The sequence below is a fragment of the Chiloscyllium plagiosum genome, unplaced genomic scaffold (assembly GCF_037043375.1).
Source record: "Chiloscyllium plagiosum isolate Xiang-an unplaced genomic scaffold, Cpla_swu_hap1 HiC_scaffold_26, whole genome shotgun sequence".
NCBI classification, from domain to species: Eukaryota; Metazoa; Chordata; class Chondrichthyes; order Orectolobiformes; family Hemiscylliidae; genus Chiloscyllium; species Chiloscyllium plagiosum.
In genome coordinates this window covers 23,154,367-23,175,606 of record NW_028270164.1, presented here as the reverse complement: position 1 = coordinate 23,175,606, position 21,240 = coordinate 23,154,367, and the positions used below count along the sequence as shown (strand labels likewise).

Sequence of the window (21,240 nt, the reverse complement as noted above, 5' to 3'; positions counted from 1 at the left end):
CTTTCATGTGTCTATGTGTTGTTTTACCATAAATTACATTCTATCAGTTATATGACCAATAAATTCTGAAGAGCAAGTCTCACTTGCAAACAGATTATGAGCAACTATTTGACGCCAATTATCAAGCAAGATTTTATTTGTCTTGGCAACAAAACCAAACCATCATTGTGAACCATTGTTGAAATGATGTTGCTCGTATATAAAGATGCTTCAGCGTATATCTTGCCGCAGTGCCATGTGACCAGGTATAATGGAATAACTCTTAATTTGTTTGCTATCCTTTACCCATGTCACACATTGTTTACTCTGTATCCCAAAGAAACATAAAGCAGATCTACAAAGGGTAAGATAAATACAGAGTGCATGATGGAGCGTGCACAGATTTCTGTCTCATTGTCATGTCACAAAGAATACTTTTTATGTAATCCAGCAGCCAATACAGATGTCAGAGGTAGATAAAATGAGCAGATAAAGTAAAGGTATGATGGCATTTCATAATGCAATGAAGCAGCTCAACAATATGATTAGTTTGTTTAACCTTGTCATGTGTAATTTCCTTAACTCTCAACTTTAAATTTAGTTTGAATAATGTCTTTTCATTGTAATAATCATAGAGTCACAGAAACAGACCTTTTGGCCCAACCCGCCCATGGTGACCAAGTTCCTGAACTAGTCCCATTTGCCAGCATTTGGCCCATATCCTTCTATACCTTTCCTATCCTTGTAGCCATCCAAATGTCTTTTAACTGTTCTAAGTGTACCCATCTCCACCATTTCCTCCGGCAACTTGTTCCATATACACATCACCCTCCGTGTTGGGAAAAGTTGCCCTTCAGGTCCCTTTTAATCTTTCCGATCCCACCTTAAAACTGTGCCCTCTAGTTTTGGACTCCCCTACCCTGGAACAAAACCTTGGCGGTTCACCTTATCTATGCCCCTCATGGTTTTATAAACTTCTATAAGGTCACCCCTCATCCTCTTCTGCACCAAGGAAAAAAAATGTGCCAACCAATCCAGCCTCTCCTTACAACTCAAACTTTCCAGTTTTGGTAACATCCTTGGAAATCTTTTTTGCACTCTTTTCAGTTTAATGACACCTTTGCTATAGCAGGGCAACCAGAATTGTATGCAGTACTCCAAAAGTGGCTTACCAGTGTCTTGTACAGCTCTAACATGACATACCTACTCCTGCACTCAGTGCTCGTATCGATGAAGATAAGCATGCCAAACGCCTCTGACACCGCCCTGTATAAATGGTTTGATTTAATCTGACTAATTGTTGTCACTGAAGAGTTTTGTTTTGCAAGCAGTACTGGCAGATCATAGCTATTAAGGACATACAGATCATAGAATGCTTAGACAGAGTGAGGCACACGAGGTTACGGCTGCACAGGAAGTGCACAAAAGCAAGATCAACATTATTTGAAGTTAGAGCGGTCCAGTCAGCACTCTAATAACAGCAGGGAAGAAGTTGTTCTTGAACCTGTTGGTGCATATGTTCAAGCTTCTGTATCTTCCGACTAATGGAAGAGGTCGGAAGAGAGTATTATCGGGAAGGGATCTTTGATGATGATGGCAGAATTTCTGCAGCAATGAAAAGTGTTAACTGAGTCCATGAATTGGAGATTGACGTCCGTGTTGGTCTGGGCTGTGCACACAGCTTTTTGTAGTTTCTTATAGTCCTGGACAGATGAATCGCTAAACCAAGCCGTTACGCACCCAGACAGTATGCTTTCTATTGGGCATCTGTAAAAGTTGGTGAAGGTCCTTATGGACATGCCAAATTTCCCAAGCTACCCGAGGAAGAAGAGGCATTGCTGGTAATTTTTGACCATCGCATCTACATGGGAGGTCCAGGACAGATTGTTGCTCTGCAAAATGTTACGCTCTCAACCCTCTCCACTTCAGCTCTATTGATGAGGATAGGGGCATTACCTCCTTCTTTCTTCCTGAAGTCAATGAGTGATGCCACTTTCAAAGAACTGCACCCGAGGTTGCTGTTCAACAACACTCCCCAGTGTCTAACCATTAACACTTTAAGTCCTGCGTTTATCTGAATTAAACTCTATCTGCCATTCCTTTACCCATTGCCCAGCTGATCAAGATCTCATTGTGCGCTTAGATAACTTTCTTCACTTTCCACTATACCACCAATGTTAGTGTCATTTGCACATTTACTAACCATGCCTCCCGTATTCTCTTTCTGTTATTAAAAATAACTTTCTTGCTAATTACACAACCCAGTGATAGATGACACATGTATTTGACTAAAGCTTCTCACTTCCCAAAATGTTGCTCAACTATTAAAATACCTGAATTTTCCCTTAGATTTGAAGATTAGAATATGTTCCCACACCAATTTGTGCCTCACCAATTATCATTATTTCATTCATTGAAAAGATTCATATCTGTTCTGGCAATTGGCAATAATGGTTCATCTGTGCTTGTGGGGTAAACACAGAACAGGGAAGAAAATGTCTGGTTGCATTCTGGTTGTTAGATCTGAGAACAATGTGATGGGGAATATTCAAATTTGTGATTATGTCCCACAGTCAGCATACAAGATATGCTCATATAATTTCTGTATCATAGTATTTGAGTTAAGGCTGTAAAGATCTCTTAGACCATCTTACTCTGGGATCACTTGACATGATACAAGAAGCATACTGCTCTATATAACTTACTAGCTCAATGCTAACACAGGTGCACTCAGTCTGAGGAATGTTATGTTTGTATATAATTGTCAGCTCTTACAAATGTCTCTTGGATACATCACCATGCTATCCACACCCAATTTCTTATATTAAAGGAACTAATAATAAACATTCCTGTTTCAGGTAAAATACCCAGTTGTAGGCAAATTGCATCATTTATAACACTCGAATGCGTGTTTTATTGATGAAGATTAAATAGTATGGAATATGATATACATTTACAATCTTACCATATTGTGCACTCTGCCAAAAGGCAGGTCCCTGTCTCACTGTCGCCCTGAGCATTAATATGATCATTTTTGTCAGTGATTATTTGCTATTACCTATCACTCTCTGGGGTAGGGTGGGAAAGTTGGTCATTAGTCTAGGAATTGAAGCATTGCCAGCATTATTCTGAACTACACACAACTCAACTAAGCAGTTGAGCTAACTAGCACTTCCCTATTTACAATATACTAATACACAAATGAAACATATTACATGGACTAAGACTGTTGCTTGAATATGTTTGGTCTTTCCACCACAGAATTAATCAAGGCAGAGACAGGAAGGTGATAGGGACTCATTTGCCATGTCTTCTGCCTGCTAAAATTTTACCCAGCCATCAAACTGACCATAGAAGAGGGCATTAAATCCTGGCCCATGTTTTCAAAGGAATTTTACTCACTCTTTCAGAACCAATTAAGAAGCATCACGTTGGCTGATTGGTTACCAGATAAATAAGGTAAAAATAATGACTGCAGTTGCTGGAAACCAGATTCTAGATTAGAGTGGTGCTGGAAAAGCACTGCAGTTCAGACAGCATCAAAGGAGCAGGAAAATCGACGTTTCGGGCAAAAGCCCTTCATCTATTCCTGATGCCCGAAACGTCGATTTTCCTGCTCCTTGGATGCTGCCTGAACTGCTGTGCTTTTCCAGCACCACTCTAATCTAGAATCTACCAGATAAATAAGCTAATTACAAAAATTGTACTCATGGCACTGAGAGTTCAGCAAAAGGATTTATTTGCTGCTCACAAAATATAAGCTAAACATCTTAGAAACCCTTGTTGTGGTTATCTAACAACTATAATGAAGGACCAAATATAACTTTGGAGTTAGACAGGTGAGACATGGTGTTGAGTGAAAACACAGGATTAATTTCAGGCATCTTCATGTCAGCGGTAAAGCTGTGGTTAGCACCGTTGACAGTATTTATAAAAAATATTGTTCCTTTTCTTGTTGGCTGTAGTAGGAACTTACTGTTATGGGTGTAACATGGACACATCAGTAAGGTGAGTGTGGGATGGTGGCACAATTGTGGTAAAGTCACACTCCCCTTGACATCCTTCAAGGTCTGCCTTTCACCTTGATCACTGTAAGAGCTTATAATCTTATCTCTAATTTATTTATAAATCTAGCTTTTCATTTCCCCACTAGTTCTGCAATGAAGGCAAGCAAATGAACAGAGTTGGAAGTGGAAGGAGCAAGGGTGGTTGGAGGGAATGTGGAGGAGGAGAGATTATGGTGTATACATGCAAGCAGAGCTGGGAATGCAGAAATGTTGTAACGCTCCTATTTATTTAAAGGCTGTGGTCTTGTGACGTTTTTGTGTCTATTGAGAACAGCCCTAAGTAAATCAGTGTTAAAACTTGGATAAATGCACAAGACAAACAGCCCAAGTTTTTTGCACCAACAAGTTCCAGTGGGACCAAAAAAGGCACAGTGAAAGTTCTAAATATGAAAAGTATCTTGTCCCAAGGTTTCTGGCTGTATTGTAGCCCCCAGTATTGGCAGATGTCTGAGTGTCTATTGACGTTATAACTGCAAAATCTAGTCCATGAGGAAATGCTCAGTTGACTGTATGCTATTTACTAGGTGAAAGTGAGGACTGCAGATGCTGGAGATCACAGTCAAGATTAAAGTGGTGCTGGAAAAGCACAGCAGGTCAGGCAGCATCCGAGGAGCAGGAAAATCGACATTTCGGGCAAAAGCCCATCATCAGGAATTAGCTCATTCCTGATGAAAGGCTTTTGCCCGAAACGTCAATTTTTCTGCTCCTCAGATGTTGCCTGACCTGCTGTGCTTTTCCAGCACCACTTTAATCTTGTATGCTATTTATAACAAGGGACTGAATTCCAACAATTAAGCTAGGTGCCAATTTTGGGGAGTTACATGGGCACTTTCTCTCAATGAATCTATATCAATTATTTCATGCAATTCACTGCAGCTCCTGTCATTCCAAAGACAAGTACATGGAGTTGGCCACAAATCAGCCTTGATTTCATTGAATGGCAGAACAGGCTCAGAGGGCCGAATGGCCTATTCCTGTTCCTATATATGCAGCACGTCTCTATGGTACCACTCTCATATTCCCAAGCAGCAGAATTACTCATCAATCCTGGCATTTCCATATATTGCTGCTGGCAGCATTATATTTAAAGCCCAACTGTGTGTTACATCAAGTTACAAATAGCTCCTCACAGTATGCATAAGGGGAGGAAAACTTCTCAAGTTGTATAGATGGCATGCATGATTGTTTACTTTGCTTTCTTTTACCATTGTTAAATCATGCACTTTAATTTGAAAAATTTTACTATTTCTCCCACTTACCTTTTGAGTTGAGAAGACAACTTTTCAACATCACTTTTTACATTAACCTTTAGAGTCAAGGTAAAGGGGCCATAGTCGTACCAGACCTTAGGGTTGCTCCCTCAAATATAACTAATTGTGATTTAACCTGAGGCTTACCACACCTCAGGCAAGGGGAGGGATCGAGAAGGAGAATCCTGAATAATGAGTTACCTGATCAAAAACAATACAGATTTAGATTTAATACCAGAATGTAATTTGGATGTACAAAAAGAAATGGAAAGATAAAGGAATATTTCAGCTGTGAATGTAAGACATCGGTCTCGTTTACAAGTGGCATGTGAAGTTGAGCTGGGGGGACCAATTAAATGCTAAGCTTCTCATTGAATCCTCTCATGTTGATCAAAATAGGAGGTGTAAAAAAGAAATGGACCCAATGTATAAAGCAGCATATTACTGATCTTTCCAGCAGTGCAGCAAGGTAGCTTTGGTCATGGGTGACTGCAGGAATTACTTTTGCAGACTATCATTTCTTTCAAATTTATTTGTTTCTTCTGTTACTCAGTATTAAGATAACATTTTTCTAAGCTGCAGAGTATTGCAAGCGATGTAATTAGCCAGTAGCCTGGCCCCCACTCTCTTTGTGTGGATTGGTTGTGCTGATGATTCCAGTTTATTTAGTTCCTTGAGCTTTATTTATTTTGAATGGAGCAGCTCATCATAAATGTGATAGAATGTCACAGTGAAATCAGTCTGGAGTTTCTAAACAATAGCTTTTAGAAAGATAAATGAAATCATTTTAGGTAATGTATGTGTTCTAGGTATTGCATTAAATCCTTCAAAATCTTCACCAATAAAAGAGTCTGACTAACAATTTCTCCAAGCTGTCTTCCTGTTGTATTTTTCACTGGTTTCCAAGCACAAAATACATTAAAAATTGTGCCTTTTATGCTATAATCATCATTCTGTATAGTGTTTTTGTGTTTAATTAACTTCCTTATAAAATCTCCTTTGCAATAAAATTTCATATCCTGGATAAAGCCCTATTCCATAGGTTGAATCAATGGGGTTGCATTGAGGAGCAGGAAAATGATAAAAAAAATTACTTTTTGCAAACTCAGATCATGAGGGTGAGCTCAGCAATTGTCTAGCAAGACAATAATTACACTATCTTCAGGCTTGTTTTTTTTCTAAAATCTTCATTCAATGGATGAAACAATTCTTTAAAAAGTTATTTGTCCATCTGTGCATTACTCTATGTATTATAGATTTGCATAAATACCTTTAAACAAGGCAGGGTACTGAACGTTTTGAATTACCATTATTTTTAGCAAACTTGCAGCAGTTGCACACATAGGCATTGTAATTCTGTCTTCAATCTTTTTAAACTAGTAAGACCAGATTCTCGAGCACTGGCCCAGGTGACAGACATGATCAACATAGCCAGTTTTGTGCACATTATAAATTTGATCAATGGTTAGGTTATGTTCAGGAGGTAGTTTGTTAGTAACAGTCATGCCGTTTTTCTGCAGTATCATATAGTCAGCTGATTTTGGTTCACAGTCTACAAGTAACCTTCTAAGGATGTGGCAAAGTTTGAAAAGTGAAATCTTAATGTTCTGGATAACTCTTGAATTACAGTTGCTTATGCAAACATTAGGGATTACTAGAGATTCTGGCTTGGACAACATGGCATTCACTGTATGTGTTCTGCTGATGCTGTCAAGTTGAGTACAGGTTGGAAAACTGAGAAACTTTATGTATTGCATCGTCTTTCAGTTGTCTAAGCTTTCCCCATTGGGTAGCATACACAGATCCACTTTTGCTTATTTTTGTAATTTTCTGTTTTTACTCAGTACTCTCAGACACGCAATCTTGAGTTGACAAGTGGTAATGTTATTCTGGCAGTGTGAATGTAGATGCTGTCGATCTTGTCTTCCCTAAGTGACAAAATGCAGAAAAGCAGGCTGATGTACTGACAGTTAAAAGAAATATCTCTGTCACTTCCATGCTGAAGCTGACTTTTAACTGAGTTCTGAATTTGCCTGTACTTTACACAGCGCAAACTTTTTTTTCATTACCTAGAATCTAAAAAGTGACTTTAATAAAATGATAATGTTGAAAGGGATGAGAAATGAAGAACTCAACATAAAGAATGTTCCTGTAGAGTTCCATACAGATACATTTGTCAGTGATGATCTCCAATGAAGAAAGCATCAGTCACTCAGAAAATAAGAGCCTTTATATTAAAAAGGGCACAATAGACATTGCCTGTAGCACACAGAATGAGTTCTGTCCTGAGTTCTGATGAAAGGGAAAACTTAATGAACTTTTATTAACCTTGTGGTCATATCTTCATACTTACCCTGTGTTATATATTTATACATGGACAAAATTCTTTAATTCTGCCCAGCCCGGCTTACCCCAGTAAGTTACCATGTTAGAAACAATTCAGTGAAGAACTGGAACATATATAGAATCTTTCTTCTATCAGGCCAAACTAATCATTGTGAGGAAATACAAGCCTATCAATCAGTTCCTAACACTTTCCTCAATGAAAAGGTGCACAAAAAGAATTTGTTAACAGCAGACAAATGCATCCAGGGAAGAGAAAGCTTAAACAGAAAGGTACATGCTATTATGCACCTGCTAGGTTGTGCTGGAGGCATAAGGAGAAAATAATAGACACCCTTAACTTGCGTGCCTCAAGATACTGACAAAATTGGATAAACTACACTTGATATTTTACTCTGTGCTTAGGATTTCCCCTTTTGGTCGTCAGCAAAGTGGCACTAAGTACAGAGAACTGATGTTGTTCGACATGGAGCTGCATGAGATAGCTTTGATATTTCTTTCAAGATGCTTTCTTGCAGCTACTGGTCTGTCAATGCAATTGGACAAGGAAACGTTGACACGTGCAGTCAAACTTACAGAATTGTTCACACCTCATGGCTGGACAGGGAGAACATTTATGGAGGTTATCCTATTTTGCTGACCAATGCATTGGTTCAGGTGGGCAGGCAAATAAGCATAACACAACCCATGAAAATTAAGTTAGAAAGGCAAAAGAAATGAGAAGGTATAAGAAGTAAGGCTTCACAAAATGTGCTTTTGCAATGATTGGTTTATATATCTTATCTGCTCAATAGCAAATAACTGTAGGTGCTGTCACCATTAAAGTTTTGTTGTTTCTTCAGCAATAACAAAATGAGGATTTGCTGACAGCTGAGAGAGGCAGAATATAGTATGACAGGCTGCTGACATTCCTGCTGAGTTCAATAGCAATTTACTTGTAGCTCAAAGAACTCTGCATAAATTCAGCACTGTTATCATTAAACTATTAGTGATGTCATCTGTGTTATATTTTTAAAAAGCACAAATGAACCTGTGAAGATTCTTGTGGCTTACTTGGCTGAGCGTTGTAGCTCATTAAAGTAATCTATTGATATACCGCCCTGAGTGATTGTGCAGCAGATGCATGACTCAAACTTAATCTTATCCTTTATCTTACTAAAACTGTCACTCACCTGGAGGGAAAATAATCTCAAATTTACACACCTTAAGGAGAAACAGTTAAAATATATTTCATGTATGGGTTTAGTACTGTGGATTTGTTTGGCAATGTTATTCATTTTAATTAATTCCTAGGCTTTCAGAGGTTTGGTCCCCAGGCTAAAGTATTAAGGCACATTGTGATTTGTTTCTCCTCCTTCTGCTCTCCACTTACCCTTCAACAAATAAAAAAGTTCAGACTGCTGTGTAGTTAACTTCTAATTATTGAAAATGTTAAGTCAAAAATAGCTGCATTATTTCTCTAGTATGAAGTGGATTGCATAGCTACAAAGTAGTAATTTGCAGTTTATAGTTATGATTTTACACCAATACATTTCCTCATCTTGACCTAGCTGTTAAACTGAGGCTGACTGCTTCCTTCAGGGAGGATCTAATAATATACTTCCACTGGTCCAGCATGGAATTCATATTCTGCATTTACCTGATCTATTCCAAGTGTTACTTCATTTATCATCTTCTACACGTCATTATTTTGAAAATTCCACTCCACTCTTATAAGCAAAGGAGCATGCTTTTGATCACAAACTTGTCAGAGACCTCTTAGATGAAAAAAGAATGTTATTAGTAATTTCACATGAGGATATAAACTTCCTGTTTTACTGGGATAAAATGGTTGAACCTTTTTTCCAAAACAGGTACTTGCATATCAACAATTTGTTTCTATGATGGTGTATGTATCATTCTAAAAATTGAAGGACCTAATTAAATTAGACATTTTGGTTCTGCCAGTGTTGCCCTGAAGAGTTGTTATTTTGTAATTATTTGCTTGGAAACATTGTTATTGCACTGAATGCAAGTGTAAGCAGAAATGCTATAGGAAAAGGTATTGTTTAATCAGCTAATTGGTTAAATGTGAATAAATTATCCCTTCCCTTGCTAATTTTAATAGAAGACAATTTACAAATCTATTATTCTAAACTCATTCATGCATATATCCCTTTCTTTGAAGTAAGTATCTAAACCACATCTTTGGTAGTGGAGTGTGTTCCTATCTGTTCTGTTGTATAGAATATACTTAGATCAAATGATTGTTTACAGTATCATATAGTACCCTAGTAGCTCAAATGTGAACCTTTAACAGCATTTAAGAACACTTAAAGCATCTCAGGCTCTGTGATGTTAAAAACACACTATTTATCACAAAATAAAATCCCTCTTGTCATATCTAGGAAATTAAGGAAATAACTTTTGGCACCATAAAGGACGTTTTAAATTTCAGATTACAGGTTGTTTTAAATTCCAGATTTTTGACTCCGAGTTTGTGTCTAGAAATGACTCCTATTTTAGAACTACTCCAGAATAGATTCTGGACATTGTTTCTTGGATTGCACCATCTGTTTTGCCTGAATGAAATTTCTATCTTGACATTTCATTCTGCCAACACTACTTGATTTGAATTAAGAAGAGTTGTGTGGGAGAGACATCCTTTAGAACAAACCCAATGTATATTAAAGCTATATAATGTTGAAATGCTCTGTGTTCTGGTCTATAAGACACATGCAAACTTGGAAAGCGGAAACAACATCAAACAATCAATCAGAAGTTTTTAAACATAAAAGCAATTAACTTTTACTTTCAAATAATGCAGTTATTTCTTAACTTTCAAATGTTTTCTTCATGGGTCACACAGTATTTCAAGCACCCTTATAGAATAACTGGGTTCTGCCAATTTTGTATAATGTGTAAAGATTTTCATAAAGCTTGACTGAAAGTGTTGACAGTTTGTGTAATCCAGAACTTTAGAGTTTGATCTAATAAAAGATATTTTATTGCTATACTTAACTCTTTAAACAAGCTAAGAGTTATCAATGTTTGAGAAGATTTGTAGCTCAGGTTGAGGTTCTGGATGTAAGTTTGTTCGCTGAGCTGGAAGGTTCGTTTTCAGACATTTTGTCACCATATGGAGTTCTGCTTACATTGCCAGGACTGTAACAAACACTACATCAGACAAACAGGCAGAAAACTAGCCACCAGGATACATGGACATCAACTAGCTACAAAAGGATATGGCCCGCTATCACAGGTATCCTTACATATAGATGAAGAAAGACACCACTTTGACTGGGACAAGCTAAACAGAGACACGCACAAGAATTCCTAGAGGCCTGGCATTCTAACCAGAACTCCTTCAATAAACACATTGATTTGGACCCCATCTACCATCCTCTGAGAAAAAGAACCGGAAATGATATCACCTCCCCCACCCCACCCTCCCAAGAAACCAAGACACACAAAGTGGGACATAACACCAACGCTTCATCAGAGGCTCACTGATGATGTTACCTAGTATGGTGACGAAACATCTGAAAATGAACCTTCCAGCTCAGTAAGCTAATCTACATCCACGTTAAGAGCTGTCTTAAGTTAATGCCATTGGAATGTTGTGATTGTTATACGTTAGATATGGAGAAGTTTCATGATAGACCATTGACTTGGAAGAGACTGAAAAGAAATGGTTTATGGAAATTATTATTCCAGGATTCAATAATTCAAGTATGATCCTAATTAAGAAAGAGCAAGAGTAAATTTCAACACTTTGCTTATCAAAGCATTCATCTCCCTGTGGGCAGCAGAGTTTGAGTGAATTCCAGCTTATAGTAGTACACTTGGATAGTTCCAATCCCATACATTCAGTCTTCTCTAATGCCAGTATGTTAGCCTTTCTCTTTTCAGCTCATAGTCAAATGTGCTGTTCTATTTTCTACGAGACTGGATTATTGTATAGGGAACTGTTTACCAGTAAAAGGCTCCGTCTAATATTTGAAATTTTGAAACACTTTAAATAAGAAAACAGACAATGCACTTTTAATCAGATAATAATGCAGAATTTTGATAGACAACTCAGCTAGCGTTCTAGCAGCAACAAAATGTACCCAGGAGAATAAGTCAAAAATGAGCAATTCAAAAGATTAAGATTTTAATGCATTATAGCATCTGGAAATTAAATCAAAAAGAATTCAGCATCAAAGAACTACCTGAAGCATGGAACTCTTTCAGAAAGAAGCCTTAATCTCACTGATAAAATTCATGTGCATTCAAATTGCACTGTATTGTTCCTTGGTTATTTTGATAAAGAATTAACTTATATTTAACTCAACATTCAGGGTAGGACTGAAATATGGGAAGTAACATTTGTACCACACTAGTATCAGACAATTACTTCCTCCAGCAAGTGAAAATTTTAACTATCTTCCTGTGGAGTTCAAAGACATTTCCATCCACGATCCACAGCTGGGGAATTTAATTGACCAGATTCTGAACTGGACCAGCCCTATCATTACCATGTCATCAAGACCAAGTCAGTGTTTTGGAATTTTTCAGTGAGTAGTCCACTTGCTGTCTTCCAAAAACCTGTCTATCATCAAAAGGCTCAAGTCGGGGTTGTGATGGATTACTCCAACTTGCCTGGAGGTGTGCAGCTCCAATGTCCCTCCAGAAATGTAAGACCATCCAGGACAAAGCAACCCACTTGACTGACACCCTATCCACTACCTTAAGCACTCTCTCTCTCTTCCACTGATACGCAGTGGTAGCAGTGTGTACCATCTCAAGACACATAGCAGCAAATCAGCTGGGTTCCTTTACTGCACTTCGCAAACCCATCACCTCTGCCACCCAGAAGGGCAAGGGCAGTAAATATGTGGGAACACAATCATTTTAAATTTAGCCTCTAAGCTGCATACCACTTTGACTTGGAACTATCTTGCCATTTCTTCACTATGAGCCAAAGTCCTAGAACTCCTTTCCTGACCCCAATCATGGACCACAGCAGTTCAAAAAGGTAGCTGAGCACCACCACCTCCAGGGAATTTGGAGATGAGCAACAATTGTTGATTTAGCCAGCAATGCCTATGATGAGTTTTTAAAAAACCGAATAAAGTAATTCCTCAAAGCTTGGTATATCAATATCCCAGCAGTAAGATTGTACTGTGTAATTTCATTTTAAGTCTTTTCTTTTTGTTTACCAAATTTGGGAATTTGGATAAAGTTGGTAAGGCCGCCTGTATTGATGAAGCTTGTTTGCTCTGGCAAATGTTGGTGGTGGGTCTTCTTGAACATTATAGTCCTCACAGTCCTACAATGTTCGGTAAAGAGACCCCCAATGATGTACCTAGTGAAGGATGCTGAGAGGTTTGGAAGGACATTGAGGTTCCTGCTACATTATTGCTCTTGTCCATCTCGGGGATGGAGATTTCAGGAGAGATAGACACTGTCAAAGTTTACCCTCATGTGTTTCTGCTGTGCATTCTGTACACAGAGCAGACTGTCATAACCCACAAGGAAAAGTGCACTGATACTCAAGTCCCACTCTGCTGAGGTCATCACAAAAGTTAAAGTTTTAATCAAGTTACTCAAAGTCCTAATTTTCTTGTCTGATGGAGAGTTGTAAATAGAAAACATTTACTAAGTTTCTGCACTTAACTAAAAGTGCTATTTATTACAAATAAGTCAGTGTTTAAAATTGTATTCATTAAGGGATGAGGGTGTTGTTGGCCATGCCAGCACTTACAGCCTATCCCACATACCCAAAGGTCAACCACATGGATGTGGATCTGGAGTCACATGTAAGCTGGACCAGGTAAGGATGGCAGTTTCCCCTCCCTAAAGGATATTAACGAACCAGACAGGTTTTTTCAACAATTGACAATAGTTTCATAGTCATCATTTAGATTTTCTTTATTGAATTCAAATTCCACTATCTGCCACGGCAGGATTCAAACCTGAGTCCCCGCAACATTACCCGGGACCTTGGGTTAACAAAGTGACAGCAAGGATTGCAGATGCTGGAGAAGTCCAGAGTTGAAAAGGATGGTGCTGGAAAAGCACAGCAGGTCAGGCAACATCTGAGGAACAGGTGAGTCAAAGTTTCGAGCATAAGCTCTTCATCAAAAACGTCGACGTTCCTGCTTCTTGGATGCTGCCTGACCTGCTGCGCTTTTCCAGTGCCACCCTTTTCGACCTTGTTTTAAAAGTCCAACGATAATACCACTAGGCCATCACCTCTTTGTGGTATTATTCTAACCACAGGAAAATGAAAAGTATCTTAGAGTATAATAGTACTGACTTAAACTTTAACCCCTTAAACCCTTACAAAGGTATGTAGACAGATACAGACTAAACATGGATGTTATTGGCAGAGAAAATATACTAAGGGAGCACAGTTCAGTAGCATCGATCCCCAGGATTCAATGCAATGTCCCTTTTTCTTTTTTGAGTCCTTCTCATCATCTTATTTCTAAGTCTTTGTGGCATGACATGGCGCATTGACAATCTAATTGTTGAGCTTCTCAGTCGCTGGTTAGAGACAACAAACAGCAAATGGTGGGAGATTATAGCTAGCTATTCTTCAATTCTTTAACTTCTCTGCAGGGAGAGAAAGATGCTGCCCGACTGCAGGGTGGAGGATTTCTGCCTCTTTATTTTTCAGATTGATGACTGTTGGTACCCATAATTGATCTGATTTTGCTTTTAATCCAACATGCTGTCTCTGGTACAAGATAGACCCATTGTTCTGTTGAGTCTCATGTACCTTCCCTCAAAGATTGAACAAATAATGGTAGAAATACAACTCTGTTCCAGCATTTTGTTTTCATAAGTGTGCTCCCATCCTTGGTTTAAAGCAGTTTCCTTTTTTGTTTTTGCCCAAGATCAAAAATAAAAATAAAAGATTTTTACAATGCCAATGAGCCATGCCCCTGGTGATGGAGGGCGAGAATATTGGGTCGAGTGCCAGGAAGTCTGATCAAGCAATCTTTTCTGTATGAAATGGCTGGGTAAACTTCATTCTGTAATTTTCAATAAAAATTTACTATCAGTGTTTTCTCTTCCACTAGCCAGTAATACATGGAGAGCATTTGCATCAAGAGGTTTCTGTGCTCTGGATGTGTTTGTAGTCAAAACATATCTGTGTACAATTAGTGTTGCACAAAAGAAGTCAACACGACCGCTGGGTTGTTGCAAAACAAATTGTGCAAACTTGGTGGCCTGTACAATTTTAGGCAAACAACCAAATACAGCTCTTTTTTGAAAGGTTTCTTAGCTCTCCCTCAATCTTAATTTATATACATCACTTATGCTTTTGTCCTTTCATTCATAATGCCCTAACCACAGACTCTGGTTAACTGAGGTTTTTATTAATAAGTTTCTTTTGTTTTGGTCTTGAAAGAGAACTTTTCCCTTCCCCTCTACCCTCCCTCACCCCCTATACCCACAACAAAAACATCATCTTTTAGCTTTCCAATTACTGAAATGCTCCATGTAATCCTGAGGGCTAACTGTCAGCATTTTTAATTCACTGATCTCTGGTATCTGTGTTGTAATTTTGTACACGCGTGTGTTATTGTTGCTTGGCAACTGTTAGTTCTACAATGTGGATAAGCAGAATGCTGGCTTTGCAGCAAATTAAAGCACAATAGGTTATCTACGCGCTATTTATCACAGCACTGTCAGGACTGTTTGATTCTTCAGTAAAGCTTTCCAATAGAACTTAGTCTGTAAATGCACCTTCAGCAAATACCTGTAGGCATTTTCCTTTCCCTACATTTCTGTATGCTTATCTTAGTGTCTTTTTTAATTACTTTGAGCATGAACACAATCAGCAATCACATTCAAATGCCTTTAAAATGTTAACAGAATAAATAAATAACGCGTGTATTGTTTGCCCTGAATTTATTTATTTGCTTTTTTTCAGGTAACACCAATGTCTGGGCCACAGGAAGGGGGGACTCAGGTGACCATCCATGGAGTGAATCTGGGTCTGGATTTTTTGGACATTGCTAATAATGTGCGTGTGGCAGGAGTGCAGTGTATCCCACTGTTAGATGGATATGTAATCGCTGAGCAGTAAGTTCAAACTATAATTTGGAAAATAGCTAGTTTCGTAAATGACCTTTCTTCCTATCTGATTTGACTCTTAATTTCATGCCAAGATTAGAGTGGTGCTGGAAAAGCACAGCAGGTCAGGCAGCATCCAAGGAGCAGGAGAATCAACATTTCGGGCATGAGCTCTTCTTCAGGAATTAGGAGAGTGTGCCAAGCAGGCTAAGATAAAAGGTAGGGAGGAGGGACTTGGGGGAGGGGCATTGGAAATGCGATAGGTGGAAGGAGGTTAAGGTGAGAGTGATAGGCTGGAGTGGGGGTAAGGGCGGAGAGGTCAGGAAGAAGATTGCAGGTTAGGAAGGTGGTGCTGAGTTCGAGGGTTGGGACTAAGACAAGGTGGGGGAGGGGAAATGAGGAAACGTTCTGCAAGTAGGCGGCCTGTCTCCCCAATATAGAGGAGGTCACAGTGGATGCAGTAAATGATGTGTGTGGAGGTGCAGGTGAATTTGTGGCGGATATGGAAGGATCCTTTGGGGCCTTGGAGGGAAGTAAGGGGGGAGGTGTGGGCGCAAGTTTTGCATTTCTTGCAGTTGCAGAGGAAGGTGCCGGGAGTGGAGGTTGGATTGGTGGGGGGTGTGGACCTGACAATGGAGTCACGGAGGGAGTGGTCTTTTTGGAATGCCGATAGGAGAGGGGAGGGAAATATATCCCTGGTGGTGGGGTCCGTTTGGAGGTGGCGGAAATGACGACGGATGATATGATGTATATGGAGGTTGGTGGGGTGGTGGGTGAGGACCAGTGAGGTTCTGTCCTGGTGGCGATTGGAGGGGCGGGGCTCAAGGGCGGAGGAGCGGGTATTCCGAACAACCCAGATGGCCTCCTTCTTCAAGGACCGCAATTTCCCCCCAGACGTGATCGACGATGCTCTCCACCGCATCTCCTCCACTTCCCGCTCCTCCACCCTTGAGCCCCGCCCCTCCAATCGCCACCAGGACAGAACCCCACTGGTCCTCACCCACCACCCCACTAACCTCCATATACATCATATCATCCGTCGTTATTTCCACCACCTCCAAACGGATCCCACCACCAGGGATATATTTCCCTCCCCTCCCTTATCAGCATTCCGAAAAGACCACTCCCTCTGTGACTCCCTTGTCAGGTCCACACCCCCCACCAATCCAACCTCCACTCCCGGCACCTTCCCCTGCAACCGCAAGAAATGCAAAACTTGCGCCCACACCTCCCCCCTTACTTCCCTCCAAGGCCCCAAGGGATCCTTCCATATCCGCCACAAATTCACCTGCACCTCCACACACATCATTTACTGCATCCGCTGCACCCGATGTGGCCTCCTCTATATTGGGGAGACAGGCCGCCTACTTGCGGAACGTTTCCTAATTTCCTCTCCCCCCCCCCCCCCCCCCCACCTTGTCTCAGTCCCAACCCTCGAACTCAGCACCACATTCCTAACCTGCAATCTTGTTCCTAAACTCTCCGCCCCCACCCCCACTCCGGCCTATCACCCTCACCTTAACTTTCTTCCACCTATTGCATTTCCAACGCCCCTCCCCCAAGTCCCTCCTCCCTATCTTTTATCTTAGCCTGCTTGGCACACTCTCCTCACTAATGTCCTTTACCTGGTTTGGCCTACAAATGACTCCAGACCCACAGCAACATGGTTTACTCTTAACTGCCCTCTGGGCAATTAAGGATGGACAATTAAAGTTGGCCTAGCCAGTGATGCCCACATCCCATGAATGAATTTTTAAAAATCGCTTGATTCCCTTAATGATTAGAAATCCATCTCTCTTAGCTTTGAACATACTAATGCTATGGACCAGACCAGACCCCCACGTCCAAAATGTAGTGAGGACATAGTTTACATCCTAACTTTTATATTTATTTACATGCAAGTGTAAAGCACTGTCTTTCAGATTAAATTTGATTCATCCACCCCTTGGCTTTAAGCAAACCACACTTGAATTTCCTCGCAAAAGCTTCACTTTTGTGTTAGGGCTACAAGCAAGGGTGTTAAAGGTAGATCTTTGTTGCCTGGATCCAAATAGCAATATAGTTGAGTGAGCCATCAATTCTTTACAGAAGTCACCAAATTTTCATTCCATTTGGAACATTGAAACAGATAACTGTCCCGATGATGATGATTAAAATCCACAATGACGTGCTGACTCATGAGTTCTAAGCTTAATCAAAAGACATCTATAATTTCCTGATTTCTCCCATGAGACCTGTTTTAGAAATGGGACAGTGCAGCTTTACTGCCTACTGTCATTAGCCCTGTGGAATGGTGGGTTTGTGCCTGTAGATTTCTGGAATTTGATTTGGTGGTACGCTTAACTTTCTTCTGCAATTCTGTGAGCCACTGTTGTGGTGCCTGAGGCTTAGCTGCAGCATGATTGAACTTGCTCACGTCAAATCAATGACAATCACATTGCCCGGTGCAGTAAACCACATGTGAGGTTTTAAATCAAGCTCTGAAATAAAGTTCTACAGGTCAAAGGCTACTGTTGTTTCATTTTGCATATCTGTTCTGTGATGCCCAGAGTTTAGAAAATTCAATTCTGCAAGTTTCCTTGACTATATTCTTCAACAAAGGATCAACATTTGATCATAGACGTTGTTGTTTCTTGTTATTTGTGTGCAGTTATGAATATTTAAACAGAAATGCAACAAGTTGGCATTAATATACCACATTTATGATTGTGAAACGTTGCAAAGTCCTTTACAAAAATTGAATTTAGAAAATTTGTTGTTAAGAGGCATTGAATGACAGAGTAGTTGCTGCGTAAAATTTGACTTGATTTATTTATTGTCACACATATTTTGTTATAAGTTTGTATGGTGTTGTCACTCTCCGGCGCCATCTTCATTACCGTTCCCTAGACCAACTCATCTAGTGTTTCTTGCTTGACTTTTTCCTCTCGACCTGTAAATATCTCCTTTTTAGACAATTACCTAGTTCCCTTTTGAAAGCCATGATTGAATCTGTCTCCACCACATACTGGGAGGTGCAGTCTAAGACTGCTTACAGCACAAAAGGATTTTTCCTCATGTCGCCTTTGGTCCTTTTGCCAGTGACCTTGGCTTAGTATTCTCAAGTTCTCAAATTTTCTTCCAATTGGAACTGTTCTCTCTACCTCCTGTGCCCAGATCCATCATGAGTTTGGACATTTGTATAAAATTTCCTCTCAACCCTCTGTTCTTGAAAGGCAAAGGGCACAATTTCTCTAATCTATCCTTGTAATTACATTATCCACTTGCCTGGGACCATTCCCATAAATCTTCCCCAGACCTTTTCTAAAGCTTTCACATCTTCCAGAAATGTGGTCACAGAATTCAAACCAGTCCTCCAGATGAGTTAGAACCAGTTGTTTAAAAAGCTTCACCACAACTTGCTTAATTTTACATCCAATGCATCTACTTGTCAACCTTGGAATTCCATATGCCTTAATAACCACTTTTCCAACTCACCCTACCTTTTGTAATTAATTTTGCACATGTACCTCTATTTACAACTGCTCCTGCAGCCTTCTTGGAATAGATATATTTCTTTGTGTTGCCTATCCTCATTCTTCCTACGAAAATATTTCACTTCAGTTTTCTCTGCATTGCATTTCATCAGGCACATCTCTATCTGTTTTACTGATCTGTGTCCTCTTGGAGTGCATGTCTCTATTCTTCTCGTAGTTCTCCAAAAGTTTTCCGGTTTTGGTGTCACTGTGAATTTTCAAATCATGCTGAGCATGCCCAATTCAAGGGAATTAATATAATTCAGAGAATTCTGTAGCTCGAACCCCAGCCTCTATAAAATCTCAATGAACTTCTATCAAGTTTGCGAAACAACTATTTGCCACTGATCTGTTCCCATTAATCAGCCACACTTTGTACTCATACTGCCACTGTCCATTTTTTTATTCCATAGGCTTTAGCTTCACTGACAAACCTGTTCCATTGCATTTAGAAGTCCATGCGAGCACCACATCAACAGCCATGTCCACATCAACCCACCTTGTTACTGCATCAAAGAAAAATTAACTTTATTTCATTCCATCTTATTCGTAGCTTCCTATTTCTTTCTTTCTATCTCTTGCCATGTCTTGTGTACTTTTCTTCTCTATTGGTAAACTCTATTGTTCATTATTCTGCTAGGTCTGTCTAACAACACTTCAAACTGAGCCACAAGGGCATTGGTAACAGGACAGTGGAGGTACAACCTGCAGGATGTATGTAGGTCCTCCTTCCCTCAAGTCAGTCACAGCTCTAAGGATTGTAAACCTCTTCTTCCTATACCAGCTTTCCATTCATCTTTTCTTGATATTAGAGAGATGACCAAAAGCTTGGTCAAACGGAGGGGTTTAAATCAGCATCTTGAAGAAGCAAAGAAGACGGAACATTGAGGAGAAACTCTAGAACTTGGCACCAATGGTGGTGTGATTAAAATAGGTAGATGGTTGAGTTAGTCAATGTTACGAGGGTGAAAGTACACAGTCTCAGACGTGTTGCAGGAATGTGACAGAAAACTCATCTGGGTCAAATATCGCACAAAGGTTGCAAAGAATCTGGGTCTTCAGCCTGAACCAAAGGAATGGAATTGGCAAGAGTTTGTAGCAATGGCTTTGTTCTTCCTGGTATTTGGTTGGAAAAAATCTCTGTTCATCCAGTAACGGATATTGGTCAAGCAGTCTTTGTGATCTAGAGGTAATGGAGGATTGAGAGAAGTGATGGTGAGTTAGAGCTGTGTCCTCAGTATGTGTGTGGAAACTTGATGTTAACAAGTTTGAGAAATCAGAAAGAAGCCAATTATAGAAGCTTGGGAGACTCCGGATGTGACAATACAAGGATCACCATGAAAAGGCTGATTGTCTGATTGCGACCAAATGTACAAGAATGGAGCTTAGGGGGTATCGGGTCCTTCGTTCTGGTGAGTTGTTGTCTGAGAGTGGCTGTTGGTTTGTGTGCTGTTATGAGTACAAGAGTGGAGCCAGGCAAGTGCAGTCTCAAGCACTGGACAATAGAGGGAAGCTATTGGAAAAGGATGTTGGGGTTAGTCATGTTAAGGACTGCAGAGAGTTTGAGAAGGGCCTGCATGAACTGTTTGCCATAGTTCCATTGGGTGTCATTTGTGACATTAATAGATGCTGATTCAGCACTTTAGCAGCTGCAGAAAATTGATTGGAGGTTCAAACCCCAGTTACTGTCACTATTTTGTTTGCATATTCACAGTTATTGTCAATTATAACAGTATATATTATGATTTGTCAATAGGATATCAATTGAAAGACTGTAATAAAGGCTTTCACACATGGTATGTTTCCAGTAATAATATTGAGATTGATTATATTTAAAGATGTCACAGATGATTTGATCATGACATTTAGCAAAAGAGGTTCTAATTGCTACACTCGATAGTACTTGCAACTTTTCCATTCTGATCTCCCACTGTGTCCTTTGATTTGATATATGCCAAGAAAGCCAGGTTCTGCAATAATGCTCTGACTTCAGAGTCCAGTTATTCATAACTCAAATTAAAATCAAATCCAGAC

At 39.7% G+C, this 21,240-nt stretch overlaps 1 protein-coding gene across 2 annotated transcripts in view; it reads left to right on the top strand.

The window, feature by feature from the left end:
* plxna2 (plexin A2) overlaps positions 1 to 21,240 on the top strand; it is a 498,163-nt gene that overhangs the window by 371,176 nt on the left and 105,747 nt on the right. For both annotated transcript variants that reach the window (XM_087973574.1, XM_087973575.1), the window contains exon 13: positions 15,549 to 15,700. In XM_087973574.1, the coding sequence (XP_087829700.1) occupies positions 15,549 to 15,700 (152 nt within the window). The remainder of the gene's footprint in view (positions 1 to 15,548; positions 15,701 to 21,240) is intronic.